The following is a 17,777-nucleotide window of genomic DNA, read 5'->3' on the forward strand; positions in this document are numbered from 1 at the left end:
GGAGGACCGCTTCCTGAATTTCAATGAGGTCACGAAGCGAGGGATCCTGGAAAGTTCTTGGTGGTTGTATAACTGCTGGCCCAGAGTTCCGCTCCGTCCGGCGCCAACCCCGCCAGGAGCAGAGGGGCCTCGTCAGGTCCCTTGCAGGCAGACAGGCTGCAGGCGCTGGGGTGGGCATCTCGGAAGAAGAGGCGTACCCGAGTGCAGAACTGCACCAAGCACAGGATCCTGGCGGGCCGGAGGGCCGGGTACCTGTTTTGGAAACAAACACGTTTTTATCCAAAGCCTTATTCTCCATCCTTTCCGGCAGCCCTTTTCCATCCCCTGTGATCACACAAGGAACACAAGGTCTCACACACATTTGCGCTCAACGTGGCTGACCTGGCCCTTGAACTGCTTGGGATTCTGACCCGCGGGTTCCTGTGGGCAGCGCCGGGTCCCGCTGTGCCCTTTCTTTCTGCTCACCAAGCAGAGGGAAAGGACGGGAGGGCACTTTGCCCAGAGACACTGGCGCCCCACAATTACAGCACCAGTCTTTGTGCTCACAGGAGCGCTTAAATGGCTCAAACCAAAGCATTCTGCAAAACTGCCTCCTCAGACCACAAGCCCACATCAGGCTTGAGCAAAGGCTTCAGTTTCCCATCATGGGATGCTCTGTTGTCTTCGTTTATCAACCAATCAAGAAGGATTAGAATTAATTTTCACAAACTGTGAAGTCAAGAAGGGATTTTAAATAGATTGAAGAACCTCCCAAACCTCCTTATTAACTGTCTTTTAAAGCAGTAAGTGGAACTAGCAGGAAATGTCCGACCAATGGAACTCTTCACTTCTCTGTTTGAAGAAAAGCATTAAGCAGGTTTCACCATTTCTGTGCCTTTCCAAAGTTGTTCTCTAAGAAATCAAACAAGCTGCCTTGAATTAGAGATCGTAGGACAAACCCCGCCCAAAGCGTCCTGGGAAGAACTTCCTCGTTTCTGGCGGCAACACTAGTTTCTAGAACAAGCCCCGATCCCTCACACAAACTATGGTTCCTCAAGAGCGCTTCCTCTGTCTTCCACTGCCGAGGTCCCGCTCATGCTTCAACATTCACCTCGCCGTTCAGCAAACATCTGCAACGTGAACAGGGCAGGCCACGGTCCTTCTCACATGGAGTCCGCAATCTAATGGGGGGACAGGCGCACACAAGAAGAATAAATGGGTGTGTTCTATGGTGACGTACTTGACTCTCTCTGTGACAGCAAATAAGTCCAGGGAGGGGATGAAGGTGCTACCTGGGGAGACAAGGCAGGCCTCACTGGGAAGGAGGCGAGGCGGGCAGAGAGCAGAGTTGCTGCAGGTGCAAAGGCCCTGAGGTGGCAAGGCTGGAGGATGGTGGGCACGAGGATCACATGAGGTAAGGTGCAGGTGAGGCCTCCAGGGACGAGGCACCTGTGGACATGGAGACAGGCTTGGCTTTGACTCTGAGATGGACTTGCTCGGAAGCTCTGGGCAGAAGAGTCCAGCTGGGAGGAGCACAGGCTGCGGGGCAGCAGGTGAGAGCAGGTCCTGGTGGGGATGGAGGTAGAGCGGTGGGGGTGGTGAGAAGTGACAGGATTCTCAATAGACTTTCACAAGCCAATCTGATCTGCCGTCCCAGCGACGTGGGGCGAGGAGGGCAGGAGCTTGGGAGACGGGAAGGTTCTTGGCCTGAGCGGTGCTGCTGGAGCTGCCTCACCTGGGATGGAGAAGACAGAGGTCAGGAGTTTCGTCTTGATGATGAGGCTGAGGTGTCTGTTGGATGTCAAGTGGATCTGCTGATGAGGTGGAGTGGAAGAGTCCAGAATCCAGGGGACGTTTGGGCTGTTGGATGGGAGGGGCAGCCCTGTGACGTGGAAGCTCCCACGCACATCACCCTGGCTCTGGCACCCTGCAGGAAGCCCGGCCCAGCTCCCAGCCCCCGTGTTGCACGCTCTTGTTCTGGGACGTCTCTCCCCACTTATCCAATAACTCCCCAGGGCCTTTCCCACTTCCTTGTGTATTGCCAGCAATGAGCCCAAGACAGGGACTTAGCAGTGTTTCGTATCATTTAAGGAACAAGTATCTCCCCACCTCTCAGGAAGGGGTTGTAATTACACTGTGCATCTACGGAGGGGCGAGGCCCAGGCTGTCGATCAGACTGAGGGATCTGACCCAGGAAAACAAAAACATGCCCATCAAAGCTAAATTGGACCCCAGCCAACAATACCAGGATACCCGTGGTTTCCAACAGCACATGGAACATTTGTGGAAGGAGACAAGGAGGATAGCCTCGATACATTTTTTTTAATTAATTCATCCAAGTTTCATTGTCTGACCATGACAACATTAAATTAGAAATTATTAACAGAAAAATATCTGCAAAATCCTCAAATATTTAGAAACGAAACAATATACCGCTAAAATAACCCCATGGGTCAAAGAAGAAATCACAAAGGAAATTAGAAACTGAAGGAAAATGAAAATACAACACGTCAAATTTTGTACAATGCAGCTGAGTCGGAGCTTACAGAAATGTGTACTTTTAAACACTTATATCAAAAATGAAGAAAGTTCCAAAATTCATTATCTAATTTTCACCTTAAAAAGTTAGAAAACTACAAATCAAAGTAGAAGAAGAAGGAGGTGGAGGAGGAGGAGAGAGGCAGTAGAGGGGGGCAGGGGTGGGGGAGGACGAAGAAGACAAAAACAGGAAATAACGAATAGAGAAAAATCAATGAAACCAAGAGGTGTTTTCTGAAAAGACAAATAAAACTGATAAACCTGTAGCTAGACTGATGAAGACAAGAGGGTAGACATAAATTTCCAACATCAGGCATGAAAGATGGTTCATCACAGTGGATCACACGGACATAAAAAGGATGGTAAGGAAATACTGTGAACAATTTATGCTAATAATTGGACACCTTGGATGAAATGGACAAATCCCATAAAAGATGAAATTACCAAAGTTTATGCAATATTGCTCAATACTGGTAACTTAAATAGCCCTTTAACTATTGAATGTATTGAATTTGTTAAAGCAGATGTACAATGTATGTCTGATAGGCCACAAGGCAGGCTGTTCTAGTTAGCGTAGAGTTCAAGCCAAATCAGGTATAAGCCAGAAGGACTTCCCCACACCTCAATATGTGAAAATTTCTTCATCACTCAGGAGCAAAGATGCCACCCTTGACCACACATTACCAAGTTGAATCAATACACAAAAAGGATAATAAACAATGACCAAGTTGAGTGTTCCCAGAAAAGCACGGGTGGCTTAACATTTGAAAAATCAATCAGTATGAGTCACTCTCATTAACACCCGAAAACGACATGATCACTTCAACAGATACAGAAAAAAGCATTTGATAAAATTCCACACCCAAGCGCGATAAGAACTCTCAGAAAAATAGGAACAGAGGGAACTTCCTCAACTTGATAAAGCATATCTGCCAAAGCTACACCTAACAGCACAGAGTTGCGAGATGCTCTGCCTTCCCCGCTCCTCCGATGGACGGAGGGAGGCCCACCTAGGCGAAGCCCCGCCCATCTGCGCGAAGCCCTGCCCACCAGCGCACGCCTTGAGCTCCAGGCATGACGTCACTCCCACGCCGCGCACTAACGGTCAGCAACCGCCGACCACCCGCAGCTAACAGGCTTGGCGCGTGCAACACCCCCATTGGCCGAGCTTGACCAGGCGTGGGCGCAGGCGCGGGCGCCACAACCCTATTGGCCAAGCTCGAGGGCGCGCAGGCGCAGGCTCGGGCGCAGCAACCCCATTGGCTGAGGGCAGCGGGAGCGGCGGGCCGCGTGCGGGCGCCTAGGGCGGCGGAGACGAACGGCCGGGCCATGCTGCACCTCGCGGGCAAGCTGGTGGCCTTCTTCTGGAGGAGGGCGGAAGAACCCGAGGAGGAGGCCGGGCCGCCGGGGCCCAAGCTCGCAGAAGGTGCCTCGCGGGAAGGGCTGGTACGCGCGGCCCCCTGAGGCCGCCCAGCCAGACGGTGGACCGGGACTGTGGACGGGCGCGGGGGTGGGGGTGGGGCGGCTGGTGACGTAGTGAGAGCCGCTGAGGCCCTCAAAGCCGGGTTCCTGCGCCTGGTGGGGCGGGAGTGGGGGAGGAGCGTGGTCCGAGCCGGGTCCCAGGGCGTTAGTGTGACGAGATCGGGATTTGAGAGCTTTTGCTTGTTTTCTAACTCGAAGCTGAGGCGTGTCTGTCCCGTGATGATCTCTTCTTCGCAGTGTAACTTAAATAGGTCTTCTCAGTACGTAATAGCATTTTACGGCTTTTGGGGTCTGTGCCTCCTTGTTTCCGCTTTGTGTTTTCATGCGCCGGGAGCGCCTTGACACGTCGTCCCTGCGCGGCTTCCCGTTCTCTCTGTGTCAGTGTCCCTTGCGGTTGTGTGCTTCGACAGCTCTGAAGAGTGTAACCTGGCTGTCTTAAACTGTCATTTTAGAGTCTCGTGGCATCCTCCTCCTGTTTACTTGAAATTGTTTTCGAACCCATCTTCCCGAAGTTCAAGCTGTACGTACTTCTGTTTCTGCCACAGCGTCCCTCCCTGCACCCCGAATTACACGGTTGCTTTTCCCCAAGGCTTTTCGCATTTCCTCCCAATTCCTCTTTGCATCTGAGACTTGAACGCCGGGTAGTGATTCTCTAGTTGCCTTCTCTAACCTCTGAAAAGACGAAATTCTCCGCAAGAGAAGCCAGAACGTCAGCCGTGGAGTTACTTGTTGGGGCAGCACGCTGAAAGCCATCTCTGCCCAGAGTTGTTAGTGCCTCTTTGCCGCCTGGAGTAAGTCGCTTCGTCCGTCCGCGCGGATCTTGTCTGTTAAATGTGGCCCTTGAACAGTAGTCGGAGTTCCAGCCAGGCTTCCGCGGGCTTCCGTGGCTGGGCCGTGCCCTGGGCACTTGGGTGTCTTCTGTGTCTGACAAGGAGCAGACGAGGTGCTGTGCGGACTCGGAGCACGGGTTCTGGCCGGGGTCTCTTGAGTGGATGAGGGCAGGCTTGCCCCCCAGGCCCAGAACGTCTTCCAGCGCCTGCTTTGGTGAAATAACACAGAATCGCCTGACCGTGCTGCTGGTGGTATTGATAACAGCGGTGATGAGGATGCGCAGTAGCCACTCCCCGATGCTGCTATAATGCTAACAGCAGTTTACGATGCCCCCAGCCTGTGCCAGCCACTCAGAGGTCTACGCGTTGCACGCGTCTGTCACGTAATAACCCTCACACAGCTCTCTCGGACGGAGACCACGACTGTCCCCGTTTTACAAGTGAGGACAGGCACGGGGTGGTAAAGCCCTAGCCCAGGTTCCACAGATGGCTGGGGAAGAGCTGGCCGTCAGATGCAGACGGGCTCTCCCCATCGAGCCCACCGCCTGTGCCCCTGGGAGGAACCTGGGTAGTCTGCCTCCAAAACCCTGCTTTCTGCGCACCCCAGTCCCCAGGGAGGTTCTCAGCCCACAGGGCTCCTGGCCCCACGGACGCTCTGGGGGGCTTAACTGTAGTGTGCACTTGATTTGTGGTCAATATAACCTCTCTGTTTACCCGTCTTAGGTGACACCAAGTTGAAAACTGTCCAGGGTGTCGTGACAAGGTACTGCGGCGATTATGGCATGATTGATGATTTGATCTACTTCTCCAATGAGGCTTTGACTAGCAAAGTGCTTCTAAATGTTGGACAGGAAGTTATTGCGGTCGTGGAAGAAAATAAGGTGTCGAATGGACTGAAAGCAATCCGGGTAAGGCCTGAGTTCATGAGGAAGCCTCCTACACCTTGGGCTTCACGCCGCTGTCCTCCTGTTCAGTTACCTGTCAGAGACAACCTGTAGCTTTATGCCATGGAGAGAAACACTGTTACCACTTCTGTATCCACTCTTCTAGTCTTTTAAAAAAGTATTGTTAAAAATAACTATTTGGATCCTTTGTTATCCAGTTAGCCAAGATAATTAATGAACTCTACTATTCAGCAAGTGTTTCTTTAAAAAAAAATTGTGTTTTTGTACTCTGATTTCCTGGAAGTATAATTGTTAGTCAGAGAGTATGTGCACATTTAACGTGTTAATGGTTATCATCAAATTATCCTTCAGTAACGCTGCACTAATCATACTCAGGGGCAGGATGAGACACTTGTTACCCACGTTGGCAAAAGGATGTGGACGTTATTGATCTTGGAAATCTGCACCAATCACTTTGAAAAGGGATCTTATAATTTTAATTTGCACTTAAGCCTTAAAGTAGATTAAATTTTCACATTTTTTCTATGAGTTATTTTAGTGTCCTTTTATCATTTTTTTGTTGGGTTCAACTTTTTAAAATTAAACTTTCTACATTTTGGAAATTAGACTTTTTTAAGCAAAATTATTATATGAAAATGTTGCAAATGTTTCCCCCCAAGATCATCTTTTGACTTTGTTTTATAAAGTCTCATTTTATGTAGTTAACGTGTCTGTCTTTTCCATGTGGCTCTCGGGCTCTGTACGAATCCTTAGAGAGGCTTTTCCCACTTTTCATTCGACGTGCACTCAGGTTTTCCTGTGAAAATTTATGGACATTTAAATGTTTAATTTACCTGGAACTTACTGGATGTACAGACTGAAAGAAGGAGCCAGACGTTTCTTCCCCGGTAGCGCACCAGTCATCCGCTGAGTGGTCCCCTGTTTCCTACTGAGTGGGAAGGTCCCTTTCTCACACACCAGAATCCCATCTGCCTGGGACCCCGTCTGGACCCTGTCGGTTCCCTGTCGGTTCTGATGCCTGCACGTGGCCCACGTGGCACGGTTGTGTCCTCAGGTGGCAGGCTGTTTTCTCTCTTCCTCCTCTTTGTGGATGGACTTCTCTGGGCTCTCCCCTGGATGTGGATAAACGTTAGAGTAATCCTGCCATTTCTCCTCCTGGGCTCAGACTCACCCAGACCAGCACTGAGTGTGTGGATCCATTTAGGTCAAGCGACGTGTGGATCATAGCAGGTCTTCTCCAGCTATAAATTATGTCTGTCCACTTATTTAAGCCTTCTTTTGTGTTCTTTTGTTCACTTCAGTTCTGCAGATTCCTTGTGAAGTTTATTTTTGAGAATTGTAATGTTTTTGTTCCATTATCAATATAATTTTTCTTTGTATTTTCAAATTAATCTTTTTCTTTCCCTCTAGGAAATCTGTTGATTTTTTTTTTGTTACGTAATTTGGTATCTTGCAAATTTACTGAGCTCCACTACTTTTTAAAATGGTCAAGACATACTTTGTTACCATTACATTTTAGTAAATGCCACCTACCATCCATGTGTGGCTATTTAAATTTAAATTTATTAAAATTAAATAAAATTTAGAATTAATTCCTCAGTTTCACGAGCCACATTTCAAGCACTGAACGTAGCTGGTGGCACCAAATTGGACGGCGCGAATGTAGAACGTCTGTGTGGTGGCTGGAGGGCCTGCAGGGCCGCTGTGGCCGGGAATGTGCCGCCAGCGAGGAACAGGCGCTTCCTCCTTGCTCTCCACCTGCACTTGGACTCCACAGGCCAAGTACTTGCCTTGTTTGTTTTTAGCTCTTCTGGAAGATGCTTGAATCACTTGATTTACCAACATTTAACAGTTTTAACTGACTTCCTTTGTGAAAGTTGTGGAATTGGCTCATTTGCTCTACCCTCTGGATTTGTTTGCTCATTTTTAATTCAGGTTTTTTTATTGTGGTAAAATATGCATAACATAAAATTAATTTTAATTTAAATTTTTAATGCCATTCAGTGGCACTAAGTGCATTCATGTTGTTGTGCGCTTATACCCACTGTCTGTTTTCATAACTTTTCATCATCCCAAATATAAACTCTATACCCATTAAACAATAGTCCACTATTCTACTTTCTGTCTCTATAAATGTGACTATCCTGGGTACCTCATGTAAGTGGAATCGTATGATATTAGTCCTTTTGTGTCTGCCGTATTAGACTTAGCATAATATTTTCAAGGCATATCCGTGTAACATGTATCAGAACTTCATTCCTTACTATGGCTAAATGATATTCCATTGTATGCATAGATTACATTTTGTTTCTCCACTCACCTGTTTATGGGCACTTGCGTTGTTTCTACTTTCTGGCTGTTGTGGGTAATGCTGCTGTGAAAAGTACCTTTCTGAGTCCCAGTTTTCAATTCTTTTGGGTCTATACCTTGAAGTAGAATTCCATGCTCATGTGGTAATCCTATATTTAACTTTTGGAGGGTACGCCAAAGTTTCCCCAGTGGCTGCACCATTTTACATTCCCACCAGCAGCACAGGGGTTCCAGTTTCTCCACATCTCCACCAACTTGAATTATTTTCCCATTTTTTGATAGTAGCCACTCTAGTGGATGTGAAGGGGTGTTTTATTGTGGTTTTGATTTATATTTCCCTAATAATTAGCGATGTTGAGCATCTTTTCATGTGCTTATTGGTCATTTATATATCTTTTTTAGAGAAATGTCTTTTCAGTTCTTTTGCTTGTATTTTAATCAGGTTGTTTATTTTCTTGTTAAGTTGTAGAAGTTTTTTAATATATTCTGGGTATTAATCCCTTATCAGATATGTGGTTTACAGATATTTCCTCCCATTCTGTGAATTTTTTAACTTTTTCTTAATATCAGTAATATCCTTTGATGCACCAAAGTTTTAAATTTTGATGGAGTACAAGTTATCCTTTTTTAATAGCCTGTGCCTTTGATGTCACACTTAAAAAAATCATTAACTAATCCAAGATCATGAAGATTTTCTCCTGTGATTTCTTCTAAGGGTTTTATAGTTTTAGTTCTTAAATTTAAGTCTGACCCATTTTTGAATTAATTTTTGAATATGGTGTTGGATGAGGGTTTGACTTCATTCTTTTGCACGCTGAGAGCCAGTTCTCCCACCACCGTTTTTTGAGAAGACCTTTTCCCTCTTGAAGGGTCCTGGCACCTTTGTTGGCACCTTTGACCAGATATGTGAGGGTTTATTTCTGGGCTCTTTATTTCATTGGTATTTTGTCTGTCTTTACACTCTTTTAATTACTGTAGCTTTGTAGTAAGTTTTTTTGGGTTTTTTTGTTTGGTTTTTTTACTTTTTTTTTTTTTTTGGCTGCATTCAGTCTTTGTTGCTGCGCGCGGCTTTTCTCTGGTTGCGGCGAGCGGGGGCTACTCTTTGTTGCGGTGCATGCGCTTCTCATTGTGGTGGCTTCTCGCTGTGGAGCACGGGCTCTAGGTGTGTGGGCTTCGGTAGTTGTGGCACGTGGGCTCAGTAGTTGTGGCTCGCAGGCTCTAGAGCGCTGGCTCAGTCGCTGTGGCACATGGGCTGAGTTGCTCTGCGGCATATGGGATCTTCCGGACCAGGGCTTGAACCCATGTCCCCTGCATTGGCAGGTGGATTCTTAACCACTGCACCACCAGGGAAGCCCTTGTAGTAAGTTTTGAAATCAAAAAGTGTGAGTCCTCCAACTTTGCTCTTCCTTTTCAAGATTGTTTTGGCTATTCAGCATTACTCGAGATTCCATATGCATTCTGGGATGGGTTTTTCTATTTCTGCAAAAAACATCATTGGGATTTTGATAGAGATTGCATTGAATCCATAGATCGCTTTGGGTAGTATTGATGTCTTAATGTTAATCCGTGAACGTGAGATGTGTTTCCATTTATTTGTGTCTTCTCTGACTGCTTGCAGCCACATTTTATAGTTTTCAGTGTACAGGTCTTCCACCTCCTTGGTTAAATTTATTCCTAAGTGTTTTATTCTTTTTGATGCTATCGTAAATGGAATTGTTTTCTCAGTTGCCTTTTTTAAATTGTTCATTGCAAGTGTATAGAAATACGACTGATTTTTGTATATTGATTTCATACGCTGGAACTTTGCTGAATTCATTTATTAGCTCTAAGAGGTGTTTTGTAGATTTTTTAGCGTTTTCTGTGTGTAAGATCATGTCATCTATAAGTAGATAATTTACTTCTTCCTTTCCAATTTGGTTATTAAAATTTCTTCTTCTTGCCTAATTGCTCTGGCTGGGACTTCCAGTATTATGTTGAACAGAAGTGGTGAAAACAGGCATCCTTGCCTTGTTCCTTATCCTCGGGGGAAAGCTTTCAGTCTCTCGCCACCGAGTGTCATGTGAGCTGTGGGTTTCTCACACGTGGCCTTTATCCTGTTGAGGAAGTTCCAGTCTCTTCCTGTTGGATTGAGTTCTTATCGTGTGAAGGTGTTGAGTTATGTCAGATGCTTTTTCTGTATCAGCTGAGATGACCGCATATTTTTTCCTGTGTCCTGCCAGTGTGCTGGATGGCGCTGACTGACTTCCATTTGTGGAGCCACGTCTGCATTCTGGGGTAACCCCCCCCCCCACCGTGGTGTGCAACGCGTTTCTTATGCAGCTGCATTCAGTTTGCCAGTATTTCATTGAAGATTTTTGCCTCTGTTCATGAGGGGGTCTTGGCCAGAGGTTTGCTTTCCTTGGAGTCCTCAGTATGTCTTAAGTAGCAGTTTGCCTGTCTTGTAGGTGGAAGCCGTCTCAGATAAATGGGAAGACAACAGCAAGAGGCACGGCAGAGGGCTCTCCGACTCCAGCCCCCGAGTGCTGGTCGGCTGCGTGACCTCGCTGATGGACGGCGCCGGCTACATCAACCAGACCACGTACTTCTCCCTGGAGAGTGTGTGTGAAGGTACACGGGATGCGTTTCTGCTTCATGTTTAAAATTAGGTTTTGTGGGTTTTTTTTTTTAATGTTCATAACGAGATTTGAGACGGACCAGGGACCGGTTTTCATCTGCCAGGTCCTCAGAGTGTTGCCCCTAAAGCCTCTGCCCAACATCTGGTTCCTCCTATCTGGATCTCATCCCAGGCCTCTGACATCCCACCCCACCCCACCCCACCCTGAGGCTGGAGCTCTTTACCCCAGATGCCCCCCTGCTCTGCCCCCAGGCCTGCCCTGTGTGGACCAGCCAGCCGTGCCCTTTCCCTTCTGGTCTGTCTGTCTGAGCAGTGGCTTTGCTGTGGGTGCTCTGTAGCTGGGCTGCCTTTGTGCCTCTGGCAGTCTGCCTAGAACACCCACCGACCTGGAAGCTGCTGCTTCAGGAGCTTTGCCTCCAGTGGCTTTGTGCCGCTGCACGTGGTGCAGCACGGCCCCGCTGCTGAGTAGCAGTGTCCGCAGATGGTTGGGCTGCTGTGTGCTCGTCACCAGCTTTCTTGAGAAACAAACTCCATATTTCATTAGGCACTGTTGTTTTTTGAGCTTAACTGCTGCAAAAATGTTTATTACAAAACAACCAAAAGGTTATCACCGGTTGTGGCTACACCGCGTGCCACGCCCAACCTGTCCAGACCACTCTCTCCCCGCTTCGTGTCAGGACGGCTTGGCTGCCACCTCACGTCACTGCCCCTGCCGTTTCCCCGCTTTCCCGGCCACCCTACCAGCTCCCTGGCACAGCGAGGGGCTCCCTCTCCTGGGCTGGGATACCCGTAGCCGCCCAGGCCTCAGGTCTGAGCACATCTCCCTGTGTCACCGTGCACCCTGGGTGTCCCTGATGGGGAGGGTACTCACAGTGTCTGCAAGGAGCTGGCAGAGGAGTGCCACACGTACCCGTACCTCCTGGAGCCAGGGCTGTGGGTAGAGGGCTGCCATTCTGCCCACTTGGTTGCAGTTGTTGATGACACTTTGTTACGTTTTTCTTTGTTTGAACTTTGGGGAGTATCTGAAATCAAATGGGGTCCTGACACTGTGCAGACCAGGTCCCCTGCTCTTGCCTTGTAGGCAGGAAGACAGGTTGGCCTGTAACAGCCTCTGCTCCGTTGGCGTGGGTAAACCTGGAAGAGAATCCAGGTGGATACGCTGGTTCCTAACAGGAACAGTGAGCACCTTTCTCAACCAGTCATGTGTGTCTCAGAACAGAAACATAACTGCAGAGTGAATTGTACACTTTGATGTTGCATTACCAAGTAACATGCCCGGTTTCCCTGCCTTGGAGGTTTCAAGCCTTGCAAGGGGGACTGGGTGGAGGCCGAGTACTGGATCCGGCCGGGCACGTGGAGCAGTGAGGCCATCTCGGTGAAGCCACTGAGGTACAAGCGCGTGGACCGGGTAGGTGCTGAGCCTCGAGCGGCCCGGGGTCCTGGGTGCGATGGGAGGTCAGGATAAATGAGGGTCCGTCTCGGGCAGAGAAGACCCTGATGTCTTACCGAGGTCACCGGCGGCCGGCCTGCACACTCACATAGTTAAATTCTAGGTCACGAAGGGACGAGGAGTGTTAAAGCGTCTGATGGTGGGGATGCGTGGAGTGGGGTGTGGGCTCTGCCCTCGCTCGTAGCAACGGCTGTGGTCTGGGGAGTGGGGACTGGAACAGAGGAGGGAATTGAGGTTGCGGGTGGAGGTGTGCGCTGGGCCCCGCTCCCTGCCTGGCCGGTCCCGCTGGGGGCATTGCTCCTCCTCCGAGACCAGGCCTGAGCCTCACGGGCTGCGGCAGCCCCGTGCACACTGCCAGCGTCTGGTGCTGTGCTTGCAGGTCTGCGTGTCCAGCCTCTGTGGGAGGAACGGGGTGATCAACGACTACATCTTTTTCACTCTGGACTCCCTGAAGCTCCCAGAAGGCTACGTGCCACAGAGGCACGACGTGGTCAGCGCGGTGGTGGTGGAGAGCAGCCAGTCGTGCTACACGTGGAGGGCCCTGTGCGTGACCCCAGTGCAGAGGCGGTGAGGAGGCGGCGGCTCGGGGGGCGGGGGCCTGGGGTGCATCTGAGAGCCGGTTGAACAAGGCAGGTAGCAGACCGTCCAGGCCCTGAGCTGGCGGGGCCGGAGGGAGAGCCCTCCTGGGGGCTGGGGGTCCTCACAGCTGCCTGAAGGCTGAGTGAGAGGCCGCCTCTTGATAGCTCATGGTGATGATCTCCGTATTTTCGTGGGCTTTGTGTGTTGTGTTCTTTCACATGTTGGCATTTTGTAGAACACGTTGGACGTGGTCAGTTCTTTGTTTTATTTTGGCTATGCCAGCTATGTCACGCATGCAGTACCTAGTTCCCCAACCAGGGATCGAACCCGGACCCTCTGCATTGGGAACGTGGAGTCTTACTCACTGGACCACCAGGGAAGTCCTGGTCGGTTCTTAAAATTACTGAATTTCCTGTATCTGGTTCTTCCTTCTGTGCGCCCGTGACTTCCTGCCTCCAACACGCGTGTTTATGCAGCACGGCAGGCCTTCCCGAGTTCCTGCCCCGTCTCTGCTGCTCTCTCTCCGTAGTGCTCGTCTCAGGGAGCTCGTTACATGGTTTCTGAAGTCCTTCTGTTTATTGTCTGATCTCCTCAGCGGAGCAGATTGCTTGCAGGGGGGAGTGTCTCATGAGCCACAGGACGGGCAGGCAGGGGAGCCCCATCTCAGGAGGACTGAGCTGCCTGGCGCAGCTGGGAGGGATGTGCTGGGACCGGGGTGTGGGCAGAAGGGGAACATGGTGAGGTGGGCCCTGCCGTGACCAGGCTGTCTGGTGGACACAGCCTCCTGCCCCACGGGACCTGCTCTCCTTTTGGAGAATGACTCTGCCCGTCCTCATAACAGCGAAGTGCGGGAGACGCATACCCTTGCCCCCTCCACCGGGAAGGCCCAGGAGGCCCGGGAGTTCTGGCTTCAGTCCGTCTGATGGGCCCAGGGGTGTGAGGATGTGAAGCCAAGCAGGTGCTTGTTTGCCAGGCATCTGTGCCGGGATCTTGGAGGCCGAACCGGGGCCTCGGCTCCCTGCTGGCTCTGTGATCCTGCTGGCCGTCGGCCCTGCCCACATTAGGTATTGTCACTCGGAACCTCCTGCCAATTTAAGGGAGCTCCGTGTTGTTGGGACGCGGGCTTCCTGATCGTTGTCTTCACAGCACAGTTAACTGGGCTCCTGACGGCCGTGGGCAGGGGCGGATCGTGGGAGGGCAGCCAGGACTGGTGCAAACTGGCCATCCGAGAGAAGCAGCTGCCGTCTCGCCTGCAGGCCAGCGTGTTCGTCGGAAGGGAGTCTGGGTCCCTGTTGCCCTGTCTGTCTGATTCTTCGCAGCACTTACCTTAACCTGCTCTGTGACTCACCGTGTTTCCAGAGGACCCGCGTCTGCCGAATGGAGTGGGTGGGGGCAGGAGCGGGGGGCTCCCTGGCAGTGGGCGGTGAGCTTCGGGTGAGCCTCCCCTGGTGGCCTGGCTGCAGTGGACTCTGGCCCCTCCAGTGAGGGGAGCTGGTCGCCGTAAGGGTGACCAGTCGGGCACTTACCCCGAGCTCCATGCGTCTGCCTCAAGCAGCCGTCTTCACGGGGCCAGGGAAGTCGTCACACTTTCATTTTCAGACACTGGCTGTGAGCCAACCCCAGCTCTTGTGCAGCCCCTCATCATCCCCCCGTCAGTGCGGGGCTGGGGTGAGCGGTGGAGGGGTCGCTGGCCCGGTAAGCAGTCAGGCCCCGCGTCCTGTCCACCCAGCAGATGCCCCGTATGCTGTGGTCCCTGTGCTGCATCCTGACCGTGGTTTCCTCCCGTCCTGGTCCTGGCTCCACGGCGTTAGCCCCAAGTGGAGGATGCTGCCCTGCACTCAGACGCACCGTCCGGCTGCCCGCTCAAGGGTCTGAAGGACAGCAAAGTGTCGTGTGCAAAGCAGGGACCTGCACTCCTCCGGGCCAGGCCTGTAGCGGCGTCCAGCATCCCCCCTCCAGGCTCCGGGTGGGTTCCGCCCAGAACCCGCAGGTGGCTCCTGACTCCTGTCTTGGTGCGTCTCTGCCTGCCCATAAGCCGCTACGGCTGGCCGTCTGCCAGGACAGATGACCGCTCCCACGGCCGCCCCAGGCGGGGGCTGAGGCATGGCTGCCCGATCTCGGGGCGGCCCTGGCTGTGTGGATGAGGAGAGGAAGGTGGGGAGCGGGGGGCGGGCAGGGCCATGTGGCCAGCAGGGAGTTAAGGGGGGCTGGCTGAGAGGGCGTGGCTGCTGTGGTGGAGGGTGTCTCTGGGTGGGTGTGTGCACAGGGACCAGGTGTGAAGGAGCCTGTTTCCAGGTGGCACTACGGGAGGGTCAGGGAGGGCAGGAAGGCACTGAGGGTGCACGGTGGGCACAGCGCCCGAGCTTCATGGCAGCGTCAGGAGGACAGAGGGGGATGAATGGTCCCTTCTCACGGGAGGGTGGAATCTGCTCATTTTCTAAAGATAAAAGTTCTCATTTAATTAGTTTCAAATATTTTGAAGCCACACTCTTTTTCCAACGAAAGCTTAGTAGTGGGTCACTGACGAGCAAAGCCCCTTGCAGCAGCCGGGGAGGGTCTGGGGAGGAGCATTGAACACCCTTCCCTCTGTGACCAGGGCTGGGGGGTGCGGGGGCGAGGAGTCCCGGGGCTCGGGGGGTGCACAGCTGGCGAAGGCTGCCCGTGTTCTCAGATCCCCAGAGCTCCCACCAGGGCCCTCCTCTCCTCTGGATTCAGCAGGGCTTGTAGTTTCTTCTTCAGGGTGATCTGCTGTCTTACTCAGAAGTTCTAAGTGTCGTCCTTACTTGGTCGCCTCTTTGGGGTTGGCCCCTTATCCCCTCGCCCTGTGGTTGGTGCGGCCCGGAAGGGCAGGGAAGGCAGGTGGGGCCTCAGGACGCGCCGCCCGCCCACGCTGACCCCGACACTGTCCTGTGGCTGCTTTATCCAGGGGCACCTCTGTGGTCCAGGAGGCTGCTGACGAGGCCTGTGGAGCCCTTTTACTGAAAAACAAAGGTGACATTGAAGTCACGAGGATGACAAATTTTGGAACGCTGAAAGAAGGAGAAAGCAAAAATGTGGTGATCTGGATAGAGTAAGTTTGCCACTCAAACAGAAGTACAAACTGTGGTTTAAGAATTTCTGTAGAACGGATTTTATTTTGCTTGCTTATTTTTTCCTTTATGTATATCTTTCTAGATTTTCCACCCTGAAATAGCCTTTTTGCTTATACTCATAAAAGTATTTGCAATTGCCATTCACTAGTTACATTGAATTCTGTTTTATGGTAACAGTATTTTAGCTTTAGAAATCCTATCTCTGTTCATGGCTAATTTTCCTTTTCCAGGAATAAAGGAGACACTCCTCAAAACTTAGTCAGCTGCAAGTTGGGTGGCTGGGATAAAGCTAAACAGTTCAGATTTCAGATGCTGGATAAAATCCAGACGTGCCCCGAAGTGTCTCTTGTTTCCGTTCCTGAGAAGGAGAAGAATTTTGCGGATGAAAATATTAACTCATTAGACAGCTGCAGGAAAAACAAAACCTATCAGACATTGGAGAGCAGTCTGGTGAACAACAGAGAAGCCTCTCCAGGTAGACGTTTCAGCTGTTGCCATTGGATCAGCTGCGCGAGCCCTGTCGGGTCCGGGAGCTGGTGCAGCCGCTCCAGGGTCTGGGCAGGCTAGTGGCAGCGTTTACCCTGTGGGCTCTTTGGTCTGGACCCTTCTCTGATACTTGGGGCTAAAACAGCTGGAGAAATGCCCGGCGTGCTTTACACGAGCTGCTTCGTGCTTTACACGAGCTGCTTCCTGCAATGATTCTAAATTGGGAAGAGGATGCCTGCAGCCCCCTTGCCTGTCGCTCACCTGTCGGGGGCTTCGCCCACTCGTCTATGTGTGATAGTCCCTTCCACCAGCACCACCACTGTCAGAACAGTTCACCTTTGGTCTAATTTTGGATTTAAATTTCATCTCCCAGATGACTATGCCTGTAAAGGAGAAAAGGAGAAGAATGTGTCACAGAAGCCCGAACCTGGTGGGCTCATTCCTCCAGGTGGAAAAACCCTGATCGTGGTTACCTGTGATGCAAAGTACGTGGCTGGAGGGTATGGAGGGAGTTGACTTTGCAGGCATCTGCGCGTTTGTCTTGTTCGGTTTCGCTTATGGTACTTATAGGTTGGATGTAAAAAGTATTGGTAACCATTTTGATGGGACGAAATCACAAGGAAAAGCGCTAGTGGAGGAAGTGGCTTGAGTAAGGGTACCCCCGCTGACTCCTGACTACGGAGGACGGGCACGGCCAAGCCCCCACAGCCTTGGGAAGCCGGGGCCCCGAGGCCCCTGCTGCTGCTCCCCAGGCCTGGCCTCAGCTCGGCCCTGAGACCTGCCTGCCCTTCTCCCTCCCCCCGGGCAGCCCAGCCAGACACAGGCTCCCGAGCCCTCGTGGGCCCTTCCGTCTCCTGCCTCCTTCCCCGTGTCCAGAACCCCCGGCTCTGCCTGCTGGTCCCCTGGCAGCTGGGCGCTTTGGTGCAGTCCTTCTCCCTTCCCTCATCTCATCTACACTTGGTGATTTAAAATTTGTCAGAGGGTGGCTCTGATTAAATCAGCGCCTTGCTTCAGGCCCGGGTGGCGCTTTGAGCCAAGGGCAGTCCTCGAGCCAGTGGTTGGTGATGCAGCCCCCATGGCGCCTCCATAACGTGACAGTGGGGCCGGGACTCGAGCAGCAGTGGAAAGTGGGCAGAAGGCAGAGTGGGAGGTGGTGTCTCTGGTCACGCTACACAGCTCTGATTTAAACTTGGGAGTACTAGAAATATTGTTTCCATTCTTAAGCGTGAGAATTACAGACAATACCATTTCAAGTGTGTGATTTTAGCTTGGGAAAACGTTAGCATTGCTTATTTTAGAACGTCCATTTTTTCCCTCTAAAAGAATTATTAAAAGCTAAGGGTGGGCTTACCTGGTGGCACGGTGGTTAAGAATCCACCTGCCAGTGCAGGAGACACGGGTTCGAGCCCTGGTCCGGGAAGATCCCACATGCCGCGGAGCAGCTAAGCCTGTGCACCGCAACTACTGAGCCCTCGTGCCACAACTACTGAAGCCCGTGCGCCTAGAGCCCAT

The 17,777-nt window shown here is 51.4% G+C and overlaps 1 protein-coding gene across 1 annotated transcript in view; it reads left to right on the forward strand.

The window, feature by feature from the left end:
- Window positions 1-3,846: 3,846 nt before the first annotated feature.
- Window positions 3,847-17,777, forward strand: part of MOV10L1 (Mov10 like RNA helicase 1) — a 44,505-nt gene continuing 30,574 nt past the window's right edge. Inside the window, exons 1-8 of the mRNA XM_060024026.1 lie at window positions 3,847-3,943; window positions 5,553-5,737; window positions 10,489-10,651; window positions 11,954-12,066; window positions 12,488-12,675; window positions 15,614-15,757; window positions 16,010-16,254; window positions 16,639-16,750. Coding sequence (XP_059880009.1) covers window positions 3,847-3,943; window positions 5,553-5,737; window positions 10,489-10,651; window positions 11,954-12,066; window positions 12,488-12,675; window positions 15,614-15,757; window positions 16,010-16,254; window positions 16,639-16,750 — 1,247 coding nt within the window. The remainder of the gene's footprint in view (window positions 3,944-5,552; window positions 5,738-10,488; window positions 10,652-11,953; window positions 12,067-12,487; window positions 12,676-15,613; window positions 15,758-16,009; window positions 16,255-16,638; window positions 16,751-17,777) is intronic.

The sequence above is a fragment of the Delphinus delphis genome, chromosome 11, assembly GCF_949987515.2.
Source record: "Delphinus delphis chromosome 11, mDelDel1.2, whole genome shotgun sequence".
NCBI lineage: Eukaryota > Metazoa > Chordata > Mammalia > Artiodactyla > Delphinidae > Delphinus > Delphinus delphis.